Source organism: Rissa tridactyla, chromosome 1 (genome assembly GCF_028500815.1).
Source record: "Rissa tridactyla isolate bRisTri1 chromosome 1, bRisTri1.patW.cur.20221130, whole genome shotgun sequence".
Lineage (NCBI taxonomy): Eukaryota > Metazoa > Chordata > Aves > Charadriiformes > Laridae > Rissa > Rissa tridactyla.
The window spans coordinates 219,371,776-219,385,593 of NC_071466.1; the positions used below are offsets into that span (position 1 = coordinate 219,371,776).

General features: G+C 50.1%; 1 protein-coding gene across 1 annotated transcript; it reads left to right on the top strand.

The window, feature by feature from the left end:
* The first annotated feature begins 10,844 nt into the window (after nt 1-10,844).
* Nucleotides 10,845-11,855, top strand: LOC128910522 (olfactory receptor 2A12-like). The gene has a single exon (XM_054203905.1). It carries the CDS (start codon nt 10,908-10,910, stop codon nt 11,853-11,855), a length of 948 nt encoding a protein of 315 aa, XP_054059880.1. The 5' UTR covers nt 10,845-10,907.
* Nucleotides 11,856-13,818: the final 1,963 nt, after the last annotated feature.

The following is a 13,818-nucleotide window of genomic DNA, read 5'->3' on the forward strand; positions in this document are numbered from 1 at the left end:
TGTTTACGAGTCTCGAAAAACATACTACTTGAGGAAGCGAAGTGCTCAAGGCTTTTAGTAATTGACACTGAAACCCTTGTGGCGTGTCCTCTGTGGAGAGAAGCCTGTGGGGAATGGGTACCGAGCAGACGAACTGAAAACAAGAAAACTTCTCCCTCAAACTTCAGCCTTCTATTTAAAGCATCTCGTTGAAGTGCGTTAATTGGCCCCTGGGGCAGACGTGATGCCCAAGGCCTGGGTGAGAAGCCTTGGAGGGCTGGCTCCGTGCTGCAGGGGATGGAGCTGGCCGTAGGAAGGGGGAGGAACAGAGATGGGGCAGCACGTGCCATACTGTCCAGGAAGTACCAGGCAGCAATCGTTAGACAAAAGTTCTGCTCTGTGGACTTCCCTTGTCGCTTTGTGAGTACAAGTTGGCCAGGAAGAAAACGTGCCCTGGGGCTGGTGCCAGGACCCCACTTTCAATTTTCTGGGACTCTGTGTAGGTGTTAAACCTGCCCCCAAGCCCTGCAATGCAGGGATGGATAATATCACAGGGTAAGAAGTCACTTTACGTTGCGTGATCATGGTGGTTGAGTTTGTGCATGCTCATAGCCCATGACAAACACAAGTAAATCAGGTCAGCTTTGGACAGTTTTATAGTTGGATCAAATAGGCGCAACCCTCATTGCCTTTTTTTTTCTAAAATATGAACAAAAGTGGTCAGTTAAACTGAATAAAAGTTTTAAGGCAATTCAATTTTCTTCAGCCAAAAAAATCTCCTTTTCAAGGATTAGGAAAAAAGTCAGACAGTAATCCATTACCACCCTCTCAAGATGCAGCGTTAGGCTTTTGTCCTATCTTGGGTGGGCCAAACTTGAAATGCCAAATTCTTTTTATTTTTGTTTCTTGCCTCATCCAGATAACAGGCAAGTACAGCAACATAGCTGCAAACAAAAAAAAATCCCAAAGGAAACTTTTTCCCTGAGGAAATCAATATGAAAAAAACCTGAAGTATTGTTCTTACAAAACCTGATAAGAATGTAATTCCAGAAATAAGGAGCCCCTGGCCCAAGCCCAGCAGAGCAGGACCCATTAGCACAGGTTGCTCAGGGCTGTGGCCAGTGAGTGCTGGGTATCTCCAAGGACAGGGAGTCCATGGCGTCAGTGCCTGAAGGATTTTTCCCTGACATCCAGTGAGGATGACTCCTGTTACAGCTTGTGCCAGTTGCCTCTTCTCTTCACAATGCAACTGTGAGAAGAGCCTGTACCCATCATCTCTCCCCACTCCCATTCGGCAGCTGCGGACATCGGTCAGGTCTTCCTTTGGCCTTCACCTTTCCGGGCTGAACAAAGCAGTCTCAGCCTCTCCTCGTCCTCCTCTGTGACCTCCACAGGACCTACTCCAATATGACAACGGCTGACTGGTACAAGGGAGTTGGAAGCTCAGGACACTCGACTATACTGATGTCATAGTAAGACTATAAGCTCTGCTAAATAAGTCTGAGTGTTACAACTGTGGTGTTTATAAGAAAATCATGCAGAATGTTATCCATGGAGACTTTTTAAAAGGGATGTTCAGAGGAAAAAGAGAACACACAAGCCTGAGATACAGTTTGTACAAAATCTGTTTGAACTACTGTTTGGATGACATCTGCAGTGGACAATAGCATCAAAACTGCATCAGTGATAGTCAAAAATCACTGAGGGAATAAACAGAGCACAAGCCCATTGCAGCCAGCAGGGAGAAACATTGCCATTAACAAACCACTAAGCTCCTGAGCCAGATATGGCCACAGAAAGCCAGCAGAATTGTGTGCAGAAAATGCAGGATGAAAAGTGCATTCAGCTTGCCTATGTCAAAGCAACAGCATCCCTCTGCCATCCAGAGGGACCTGGACAGACGGTAAGAATAAGCCAGAAGGAACCCCATGAAATTCAATGAAAAATGCCAATCCTGCACCTGGGAGGGAGGAGCCCTTGGCAACAATACAGTATGGGGATCTCTGGCCAGGCATCAGCTCTGCAGAAAAGCCCCTGAGGGCAGCAAGCCAGACATGAGTGGGCCGTCTGCCCTGGCAGCAAAGGTGGCCACCAGCATCCTGGTCTGTGTGAACAGAAGTAGAGTAGAATGAAGGAAGTTGTGATGGCCATCTACTCGGTATTTGTGAGATCATATCCAGGTCCTGCACGTGGTGCTGGGTTCTCCAAAACAAGAAATACACCAACAAACTCAGAAGAGTTCAGTGAGGTGCCACCAAGATGGTCAGGGCTGGAGTGTTTGCACTGTGAGCAGAGGCTGAGGGAGCTGGGCTCGTTCAGCCTGCAGAAGGAATGGCCTTGGTGGGGACCAAATAGCAGCCTTCCAGTACCTGTGGGGAGGTTACCAGGAAGACAATTTCAGGCTCATCACAATGCGGCATGGAGGGAGGATGAGAGGCAGCAGGGAAAATTCAGACACGAGGTTTCAAGTTCATAGAATCGTAGAATATTCTCAGTTGGAAGGGACCCACAAGGATCATTGAGTTCAACTCTTGACTCCACGCAGAACAACCTAAACCATATATATAAGCATTGCCCAAACACTTCTTGAACACTGGCAGGCTTGGAGCCATGACCATTTCCCTGGAGAGCTTGTTCAAGTGCTCGACCATCCTCTCAGTGAAGAACTTTCCCCTAAAATCCAATCTGAACTTCTCCTGACACAGCTTTAAGCCGTTCCCTCATGTTTTATCACGGAATCACAGAATCACGGAATCTTCAGAGTTGGAAGGGACCTCTAGAGATCATCTAGTCCAACTCCCCTGCTAGAGCAGGATTGCCTAAAGCACATCCCTCAGGGCTGCATCCAGGCGGGTCTTGAAAATCTCCAGAGAAGGGGACTCCACACCCTCCCTGGGCAGCCTGTTCCAGTGCTCTGTCACCCTCACTGTAAAGAAGTTTTTCCGTGTATTTGAACGGAACTTCCTATGTTCTAGCTTGTGCCCATTGCCCCTTGTCCTGTCGCTGGGAACCATTGAAAAGAGCCTGGCTCCGTCCTCCTTAAACCCACCCTTTAGATACTTGTAAACATTAATCAGGTCCCCCCTCAACCTTCTCTTCTCCAGGCTAAAGAGTCCCAGCTCTTTCAGCCTTTCCTCATAAGGGAGATGCTCCAGTCCCATAATCATCTTGGTTGCCCTTCGCTGGACTCGCTCCAGTAGTTCCCTGTCCCTCTTGAACTGGGGAGCCCAAAACTGGATGCAGTACTCCAGTCGTGGCCTCACCAGTGCAGAGTAGAGGGGGAGAATGACCTCCCTCGACCTACTGGCCACAGTCTTCCCTATGCAGCCCAGGATGCCATTGGCCTTCTTGGCGACAAGGGCACACTGCTGGCTCATGGATAATTTGCTGTCTACTAGGACCCCCAGGTCCTTCTCCTCAGAGCTGCTTCCCAGCATGTCCGCCCCTAACCTATACTGGTGTTTGGCATTCTTCCTTCCCAGGTGCAGGACCTTACACTTGCTTTTGTTGAACCTCATGAGGTTCTTCTCTGCCCAGCTCTCCAGCCTGTCCAGGTCACGCTGGATGGCAGCACGGCCCTCCGGAGTGTCGGCCACCCCTCCCAGCTTGGTATCATCAGCAAACTTGCTGAGGATACACTCTGTCCCCTCATCTAGGTCATTAATGAATATATTGAACAAAATTGGACCAAGTATTGACCCCTGAGGGACACCACTGGTTACAGGCCTCCAACTGGACTCTGTGCCGCTGATCACAACCCTCTGAGTTCTGTCACTCAGCCAGTTCTCAATCCACCAGACACCAGATATAAATCAGCATCTCCCTCTCCGCTCCCCCTCATGAGGAAGTTGTAGCCAGCAATGAGGTCACCTCAGTCTCCTCTAAGCTCAACAAACCTAGTATCCTCACCTACTCCTCATAAGTCATGTCCTCTGGTCCTTTCACCATCTTTGTTGCGTTCCTTTGGACACATTCTAGTATTTCTATATCCTTCTTACGTTGTGGAGCCCAAAACTGCACACAGTACTTAAGGTAGAGTTGAGTATAGTGGGACAATCACTTCTTTTGACCAGTTAGCTCTACTGTACCTAATGCATCCCAGGATACAGTTGACCGCCAGGACACATTGTTGACTCATATTGAGCTTGCCATCAACCAAAACCCCCAGAGATTTCAGACTTGGAAGTTCAAGAGGTTTCCTTCCACTTGGATGTAAGAAACAAGAGTCACTCTGAGGGTCAGTAAGTGGTGGAGCAGGGTCTCAGAGAGGCTGTGGCATCTCTGGCCTTAGAGGTTTTCCAGACCAGACTGGATACAGCCCAGAGAAGATTTATCTAACCATGGAGCTGGCTGTGCTTTGAGTAGGGGTGGGATCCAGCAAGCAGATTCCTGCCATCCTGAACACCATGGATTGCACCGTTTTCCTTGTCCCTGTGTCCAAAGGAAGCATTTGTGCACACGTGGAGACCATTAAGAGTGAGCTGGCAGTATTGCTATAGTGAGCTGTGATACAAGTGATGGTGGGTTTTGCTTGAGAAAGAATCCTTGAGCTAGAAGAATGCATCTCTCAAAACAAGTAAAGAAACATGACTGGAGAAGTTCCCAGTTTTACAACAGCACACATGTTTTTCGGGAAGTGCAACACTGATGCTCAGAGAAGGTAAGGGACTGCACCCAGTTAAGAGTGATTTCCAGAAGTACTGAGTACTTACAGGAGCTGGGCCCAATTCTTGTGGTTACAATCCCAAATTTAGGCACTTGGTTTAAAAAACAACTCCCTTAACACTTCATAAATTCGTGGAGATTTGATTTCCTCACTGGACCCTGAAGGCTATATTTGATATGCCTCAGTAGACCAGAGGAGGATACAAACATTGATATTTCTTCTCATACAGTCTGTCCTGAAGGCATTACCACAGAAAATAGACACGGATTACCAGAACTGAATACCAAGTTTCTGGCATGTGGCAAGATTTCAGTATATTTTAATATTTGTGCCAAGTGTTTATGGTCTCAGCAAAGCCCTATTTCAAATATCATTGTGGAAGGGGGTTTCTCCGAGTGCTGACAGCATGTGTCTTCATCTGAAATCCTGGGAGAGCAGCCAGGTTATACTGGAATGCTACGCTGCTGAGTTTCTGTATGAAACAAGGAAATGTTCATCACTGCCGGAAGAGGAAGGTGTAATTTTGTAAACTCAAAGCAAACGGCTGTGTCACAAAGTCCTGTTATCATGGTCCTTCTACCCTGTCAGCCCAGCTTCCCTGAAAACATGCCCTTAGACACAGAGGGCTCATAATTACTGCTATTCATCCTTTGCAACCTCAGGCATCCTCTCCGACACAAATTTTCCCCTCATTGAGGTAGTGGCTCCGTCTAGAGGGTACGCTAACTGTCACACAGGATATTCCTGGTCGTGTAGGGTTGTTGCCTGTGCTTTCCCGACTTTCCAAATGATGATAGAATCATAGCATCATAGAATCCCAGGTTGGAAGGTACCTCAGGGATCAGCTGGTCCAACCTTTCTTGGCAAAAGCATGGTCCAGACAAGATGGCCCAGCACTCTATCCAGCTGAATCTTACAAGTGCCCAATGTCAGCTCCTCAACTCTTGACGTTTCAGCTACAGAGCTTATTATAGGATCAACTCCTAATGCCTGATCATCAGGAAACAGAGGCTGCAAAAAGACTGCAATAAAGCAATGCTGTATTCATGCTGCAGAAACAATCATGTCCCAGCCTTGATCTCTAGATTCACTCCCTGTTGCAGTCTTCACATTTCCTGGGTTTCCCACTTTACATTTCTGTGGCACTATGCGATGAACTCCAGCTAAACCTGCTGTTCCTATCAGGAATGGCTCCAGGCTCAGAGCAGGCAGCATTCACCCTGTGTAAGTCCATGTAACCCTGCTGCCTAGCTCTTCAAGAACTCACAGGACTCGGTGCCTTAACTAAGCCCAATCCAGATCACAGTCCTACCATGGCCATGTGCTCTCCGAGTCCCCTGGACCACACTGTCCACTTCAGAGAGCCGGGCACAGCCTGGGCCGGGTGGGCATGCTTATTGTATATTGTGGGAGAGCACGGATGCGGTGCAGATGCCACCTTATGGCTGTGTTGCCCACAGGTTTCTTGCTGCAAGTGTGGCCAACAGCCAGCCCTCCTCGTTGCTGCCTCTTTACTGGCATTGGCCAGTGTAAGCACCTCATAGTCCTAAAACAGATAAAACAGGGTCATAAAAAAGGACTCAGTGCACAGGGACTGCAGCTTTCAGCCTCCTCAGCCACCCTGCCATGGTCCAGAGCGCTCATGGTCAGGTGTGCTGGAGCCCAGGCACCCCAAGAGCTGCCACAGGGCTGGAGCAGGAGGCCAGGGCTTGAGAGCTTTGCCTGGTCTGCACTTGGCAGAGCCTGGAGCGGAACAGGAGATCAAGGTGAGTCCTGCGCCAGGAGGGCTTTGTCCTGTGGGCTTGGATCCCGCTTGTGCAGGCTGACTGGGGGAATGCTCCTCGCTCCTGCCACTGAACAAGAGCTACCTCTGAAAGCCTCTCCCCCAGGGCCCTCGCAGGGTTAAAAGCCTCTCCGCTGTCGAAAGCCTTGAGGACACACAGGCTTTTCCTCATGCAGGTAAGACAAACTGGACAGCACCTGGGGACACTGTTAGTTTTTCCCTCTTACTAAGCACTGGATGCTATCCAGTGTTTGCTCTTGGACTTGGAGGTAAGGGAGGACTGGGAGGGCTGGACTGCCCATGGTGGGGTAGGGCCTCATTCATGGTGGGACCCTCACAGGGGTCCCTATTGGCACACTACCTGGGGACAAAGCCAGTACTGGCGCCCAGGGCTCCTGGGTGGTCTGGGCATGCAAGCAGGCTGTGACTGCTGGTGATGCCTCAAACAGAACAATCCGGTCCTTTTCAGGAGAAATTAATCCTGTGTTATTCCTGGTTCCGTCAGTCCAGCCATCACCTCAAACTGGGACTGGACCATACTCAGGACCTTACCTCCCATGGCTATATCCTGGAGACATTCAAGGTCAGGTTTGAGGAGGCTCTGAGGAATCTGATCTAGTTAAAGATGTCCCTGCTTACTGCAGGGGGTTAGACTAGACGACCTTTAAAGGTCCCTTCCAACCCAACATATTCTATGATTCTACGACTGTATATGCTCCAGGCTACTGGTCTGCCCACCTGGGTGCAAATGGGATGCGGTGGCTGGGGGAGGAAAGCCACATCCTCCTGCAGGAGCAGAGCTGGCTTCCCTGGGTGGGCACGGAGCACATCTGGCCTCCGGTAGGAGGAAGGGTGACATAATGCACCCGAAAATGCTGGAGGTATGCAGAAGTGCACAGCGGCGAGGTAAGCTGAGCTGGGTCTCAGGCTAGTGCATTGCCATCAAAGGGGTGCCTTCCCTCCCCCAGAAGGGAGCTGCCTCCCCAGCATTGATGGCATTGGTGCTCCCTCGCTGCCCCTCTGTCCAGACTTTCTGGACTGATCAGCAGTGGGCAAAGGTGTAGCTGCACTGGGAAATATTTGGTTATTAGTTAAACATCAGTTACAAAGAGGAATTGCCTTCAGTGCAAGTGAGAGAGAGAGGAAAGGAGTTGAGACAAGCTGGAGACTCAAGGCTCGTTCTTGTGCAGTCCAAGGGAGAAAGAGAGATTTTCCTACCATGTCTTCCTATTTCATTGTGCACAGGATGTCTGAGGACAAAGGGTTTAAATCTGGCATTTCTTGTCATGTGGCTGTGTCCACTGCTACATTGCTCCAGACCACGGTGAAAGATTATGGTTTTTCCTCTGCACGACTCCTATGTCTCTACCGTAGCTCTGTAGCTCCATGCCTAATCCAGCCTGAATTTGTCAGCATGGGGAGAACATCATCTGCAGCTCTCCAGAACTTACTGTCCCTCCTGCAGTGGAACTAACAATTCCCCGCTGATGCAAATACGGTGACTTACATGTCATCGCTGTGCACCTACATCAAACCAAGGGCTTGTTGGTAGCATGTGATGGGCTCACACGCCTCTTGCTCACCTGCTCTTATTTCCGTTTGTTGAGCCCCAGTTCGGCACATAAGCAGGTGACTAATCCCTACATGCCCAACCTCTTACTATTATTTTTATTCTTATTTTTATCACTCTGGTTCCTGAGGTCCCCTATTCCTCCTATGTAACTGGCAGGTCCCCACCTTCACTGGTGCCGGCTTCACCATAATTTGTCAGCAGACTCCTGCCTCTGGCTAACAGCTCAGTAGTGAAAACACCCAGCAGGTCCTGGAGAGAGCCTTCCTCTCACACCTACACCATGGAGGTGCTTATGCCCTGACAAAGAACGCCAACTGCCCTAGCACTGTGAAAGATCACACATAACATAATTTTGAGTTTATACGTGCACATTGAGCAGCTTTGCAGACAGGGGCAGCTGGAGACCGGAGATGATTCCTAGGGAACGCTGCTGCAGCTCTCCCAGCTCTCGTCCCTCTCAGGCACCTGCTCCTGGCTGCAACACTGGGCCAAACAAGTTGGGCTTTTCTTGCATCAAAATGCACATGGCGGCTGAAGGAAGAGCGATGTTCTGAGATTTCCAGAATATTAGATGGTATAGTCCTTATGTACCTGTCCAATGTACGCAAAATTAGTAATAAAAAAACCCACCAAACAACTACTAAAGAATATGTTGATCTGGGAGGTGCTGGAGAGCTCGACCAGTCAGTGGTCAAGCTCTCAATATTAAAATTTTTAAAAACTTAAAAAATGTTTTAGAACTGGAGACCAAGAACTTGGCTCTTCTTCTACTTAGCGAACACTGATACACATCACAGTGCACAAGTAGAAGCAAGGAGAAAATACTGTTAGAATAGAGGGTCCTGAATCTGGAAGAGAAAGACCTGAAAATTATGAATGAGACAGAGCTGACATTCGAGCAGTTCTAAGGGGAAAAAAAGCACATGACTTTTAACAGTGCTGTGACAGTTTCTTGCGGTAAGTAGCTATAAGAAAAAAGCTCCCAATAGAAGCAGTGAATTCTCCATTGCTCAACGCTTTAAAATCTTGACTGATATGTAGATACGTGCTTTGGACAGAGAAATTAACAACAGATTAATGAGTCTAAAGCAAGCATACCAACATGAGATTTAACTGTGTAGTTTAATCTAGTGAAGAGACATGGCAATTGACCTCAGTTGCTAAAAACACAACTATACAGAGGAAAGGAATGCTTTTTTTTTTTTTGGTCCTATTCACTTTGGTCTTACATAATGGCAATGGGCCCCTCCATAGCCATCAGGTGACACTGTTAATGTTTAGTAAATGGAGAGTGACATGAACTGATAGCGCGTCTGGGAATCCTGAGGACAGGAAGTTCGTCGGAGTTACCTGTGAGGAGAAGCTGCTCAAGCTGCCCTGTACTGAGGCAGGCAGGCCTTGTTTCAAAGTGTACGATTTCCAAGTTGGAATAGCAGGGAACTAAATCCTTGAGTTCGGTGATATGCAATTCTCCCTCGTTCCCCAGCCATATCCCAGTGTTGTTGGTGAGAACCCGCCCAGAAGCCAGCACTGGTCCCACCACAGCTCCTGGCAAACACTTGCTCAGCGACAGCCAGTATAGTAGCCAGTTACCTTATTCTCTGATTCAGAAATAGTTTACAGTGCTAATGTCCACTGAAGCAATTGAATGGAGCCAAAGAAAAAGCTGCATAGGGATAACAGGATTTTATTATCCACAGCCCCAAGACCACCCGTGGTTCCACAAGGTGCCCTGTATTGTCACGCAACCACAGTATAGCCCTGTTTGCCCTCTTATCATCATATATGTGAGCTTAAGTCTCTCTGGATCCTTCTCCTCACCCAGTCGAGAGCCGCCCCTGGTTCTAGACTGGCTGAGTGCAGTGTGTGCCCTCAGTGCCGAGTGCTGGCTGGGATATATCCGCACCCAAGACAAGGTGATTGCAGGTGGTTTTTAACCCCTCTCTCAGCCCCATTTCTTCAGCAGCCTCACAGAGGCTGCTGCACCAGGCTGTTTTTGCGCACCAAAGCACCTGGAGTCCATCTGCTGGGCTTCATGGCACTGGCATGGTGGACGGCAGCAGCCCTTGCCACAAGCACCCAGCAAGCACCACCTTTAACAGCCCGTGGCTGAGGTTAATGAGCAGTAACTGCTTCCCCATGCCTCATCCATTATGTGGACGTAGTCATCGTAGCTTCACATGCCAGTAAATAAAACCCTTGTGTCCAGGTGAAAATTGAAATAGGATGACGGACGAAAGGTTAGAGGCCCAGGCCAGTGGAGATCCCTGGTGGCTTAAATTCACCCGTGGCCCAAAAAACAGCATCTGGTGAGTCATCCTCAGTTGGAACCTGTGCTTTTTAAAGTGATGATTCTTGCAGAATCAAGCACCCCAAAAATGGCAGAGCAGGAGACAGGATAAGGAAAAAAAAATTCTTTTAACTGGTGCAGGGTGCTGTCACATCCCCAACCCAACAGCTGGGGAAGAGCAAGCTTAGTGGCCGTGGCATCTAAGGAATGATGTGACCACATCCAGTGGGGCAGGGAAGCATGTGGTCACCATAAGTGCAACCAGGAGGAAAAGAGAGATGAGCTTGGTATACTCATGAAGACAGGGGGTTGGGCTGGCAGGAGAACCCAGGAGGTGTGGGTTAGTCTAGGTGCACACTGTTCCTGGTTTCTTCTGTGTGATTCTCTTGCAGTTAGATATACAATATCGAATGGCAGCTCTCTGGACTCTAAAACCCTAGTGTCTGTGAAATCTCAACATGGGAAGCTTTCAACCACTATAGAGATGGGACTAAAGCCATCGTACCAGTGAAACCCTTGCCTTGTGGGTGTGCTCCAGTCCCCTGGCTCACAATCACTACAATATTCGGTCCCTCACAGTGCTCGTTTCTGCCCACAGACCAACCCAGCTGGCCCCATGGCAGTTGAGAACCAGACTCATGTGACAGAGTTCACACTCCTCGGCTTTTCCCGTGGCCAGCCCTTCCTCTTTGTTCTTTTCCTGGCCATTTACCTGGCCACGCTGCTGGGGAACTCTGCAATACTCGCCCTCGTGTTCCTGGATCCCCATCTCCACAGCCCTATGTACTTCTTCCTCAGTCATTTGTCCTGCTTGGACATTTGCTACTCATCGGTGACGGTGCCCAAGATCCTGGCGAATGCCCTGCGCCCGCAGGCAACCATCTCCTACCGCGGGTGCCTGGCCCAGATGTTCTTCCTGATGTGGTGTGCAGGGACAGAGTGCGTGCTCCTGGCTGTCATGGCCTACGACCGCTATGCAGCCATATGCCAGCCCCTGCGCTATGCCCACGCCATGAGCTGGGGTGTCTGTGTGGCGGCAGCCACCGGCTGCTGGCTCTGGGGGATGCTGGACTCGGCTGTGCACACCCTCCTGGCCAACAGGCTCTCCTTCTGCGGGGCTGCCCGGCTTCAGCACATCTTCTGTGACGTCCCCCCCCTACTGAGGGCTGCCTGCAGCATCACCCACCCCAGTGAGGTGGCACTCCATGCTGCCAGCGTCTTTGTGGGCCTTGGCCCCTTCCTGCTTGTCATCATCTCCTACCTCCACATCCTGGCCACCATCATCCAGATGCCCATGGCCACCAGCCGGCGCAAGGCCTTCTCCACGTGCTCTGCCCACCTGCTCGTGGTCACCCTGTACTTTGTGACAGCCAACCTGAACTACAACCGGCCCAGCTCCGGCTACTCCCCGGCAGCTGACACGCTGGTCTCCGTGCTGTATTGCATCGTCACCCCCATGCTGAACCCCCTCATCTACAGCCTCCGCAACCAGGAGGTGCGGGGAGCACTGCGGAAGGCCGTGTGGGGACAGGGCACGCTGGGCTGCCCGGGCAGCAATGCATGAGCCATGCCAGGGCTGCAACAGAGTGCTGGTGTGGCACCGGGGCAGCATCGCCGGTGGGAAGTGCGGCATCTGTGGGAAGACTTTGGTGCCAGCACCGGGCTCAGGGCTCCCTGCCCAGGCTATGGCTGCTTGTGGCCACTTGTCTGACCCTCTGCACATCACTGGCGTGCAGAAATCCAGTGAAATCAAGCTGGGAACAAAGCTACAGTTCCAGGATTATGTCTTTATTTTGCAAGTATCATGTGCTGAGCTCAGCCCAGGACCTGTTGCACTTAGGCTGCTACCAGGGAGCGCTGTAAAAGGCAATTTCATGTGGTACCAGACAAGTGCTGGGCCTGGCCGTGAGCACTGCCTTGGGGCTGCCCAAGCTGCTGAGCCAGGCCCCGCACGGGACACGGGGCAATGTTGGATTGCAAAATCTGGCCTCCACAAAGGGGCTGCCACGTCATCCTCCTTCCACACATGCTCTGGCACCAAGTCTGCTGGGTTTCTCCGGGCTGCCATGACAGCTCTGTAGCATTTTGTACGTTAGCACAGCAGCCAGCAGTTTAAACAGGCCACCCATTACTCTCACCGCTTCGCTCAAACAGCAAGTTATCAGCACTGAGCTGTGAGCTCGCATTGCTTAAAACCTCACCAGAAATGCTTGCTTTGCTTTATAGACATAAAAAAACCCCCAAAATGTAGTTGTGAGTGGTGTGGCTGTGGACGATAGTGGCTGAGGGCCAGAGGTGGCGTGCGGCAGCTCCATCCAGCTGCCACTGCCTCAGCTCAGCCTCGTCTTGCAGGGGATCTGCAACTGCGTCCAAGCTCAAGTGATGGCATGGGTGTTTTGGCTACAGCTGGCCAAATCTGCAGGCAGGTTCACGTTGGCCAGCAGTGTCCAATGCCACGGCAGAAGCCACCAGTGAAGGGTCTGCGTGGAGGGAAGCTGGCACAGGCTGTGCATGCAGGTCCACACCTGCAGCCACAGCAGCGTTTCGGCAGCTCTGCCAGAGGGGCACATTGGCTGAACAGGGCCAGAACATGCTCATCCACAGCTCAGTTACCAAAAGATACCCTGCAAAAAACAGTCTGTTCCCAAAGAAACCTACTGGAGAGTAAACGGGCCTGTGAGGCGTACAGCTTGTTGGGAGCAGTTTGCTAGTTCTTAGGGCACAACACACACTGATTTTATTCTTCAGGGAAAAAAGTGGTTTTGTAACCCATGTGTTGGGATGGCCTGTTGCTCTTACCCAAACAGGTTGCAAGCCTCTCAGCCAGCTCTACTTGCTGTACACCCTTCTTGATTGTAAAAAATTACTGACACACACCTAGTTCAGAGTCCCCCTGGGACACATAAGAGAGTCTGCCACAATGAGGCTCATTCTGAAGAGACCCCTGGAAAGGAACATCAGGAAATAAAGGGTGAACTGCACAAGTTAAAAAATAGTGGGAAAGTTATTTCAGAGAGAAAAGAAAAAAAAAAAAAAAAACACCACAAAAAAATCCAACCAACCAACCAAAAACTCAAACCGAAAGCCTCCAGAAAATTTACATTAAACTTCAGAATTTCAAATCTGAATCACACTGCATCTTTCCCATGTCTTGTTCAAGTGCAGGATGGTCCAGAACCAACCTGTGAACCACACAGAACTGTAAAGGTGTCACGGAGGGACCCTCTGCAGCCCAGCTGTTGGCAGTGGCACTGCACGGGGGTGTGCTCCTGCAGCTTCTCACATGCTGTGCTACTCCAGCGTCCCTGATTTATTCCTCTTGTGATAGTACCTGCATACCACAAAGGAGGAACAACCAACTCCTACAGTGGCATGTGGAGCATCTAGCCTGGGATATACTGGTTCAAGGGAGGGCTTCAGTTTGCATTGGATTATTACTGAGAACTGCTTTAAAAATTAAATGTAAAAAACTCCCTCTTATCCTGCTTCCCACCTGCTCAGCCTTTTTCCCCACATCTGTGACAAAG

What these genes read in the sequence shown, in the direction of transcription:
- LOC128910522 (XM_054203905.1), top strand. Translation starts at nt 10,908, where the DNA reads ATGGCAGTTGAGAACCAGACTCATGTGACAGAGTTCACACTCCTCGGC.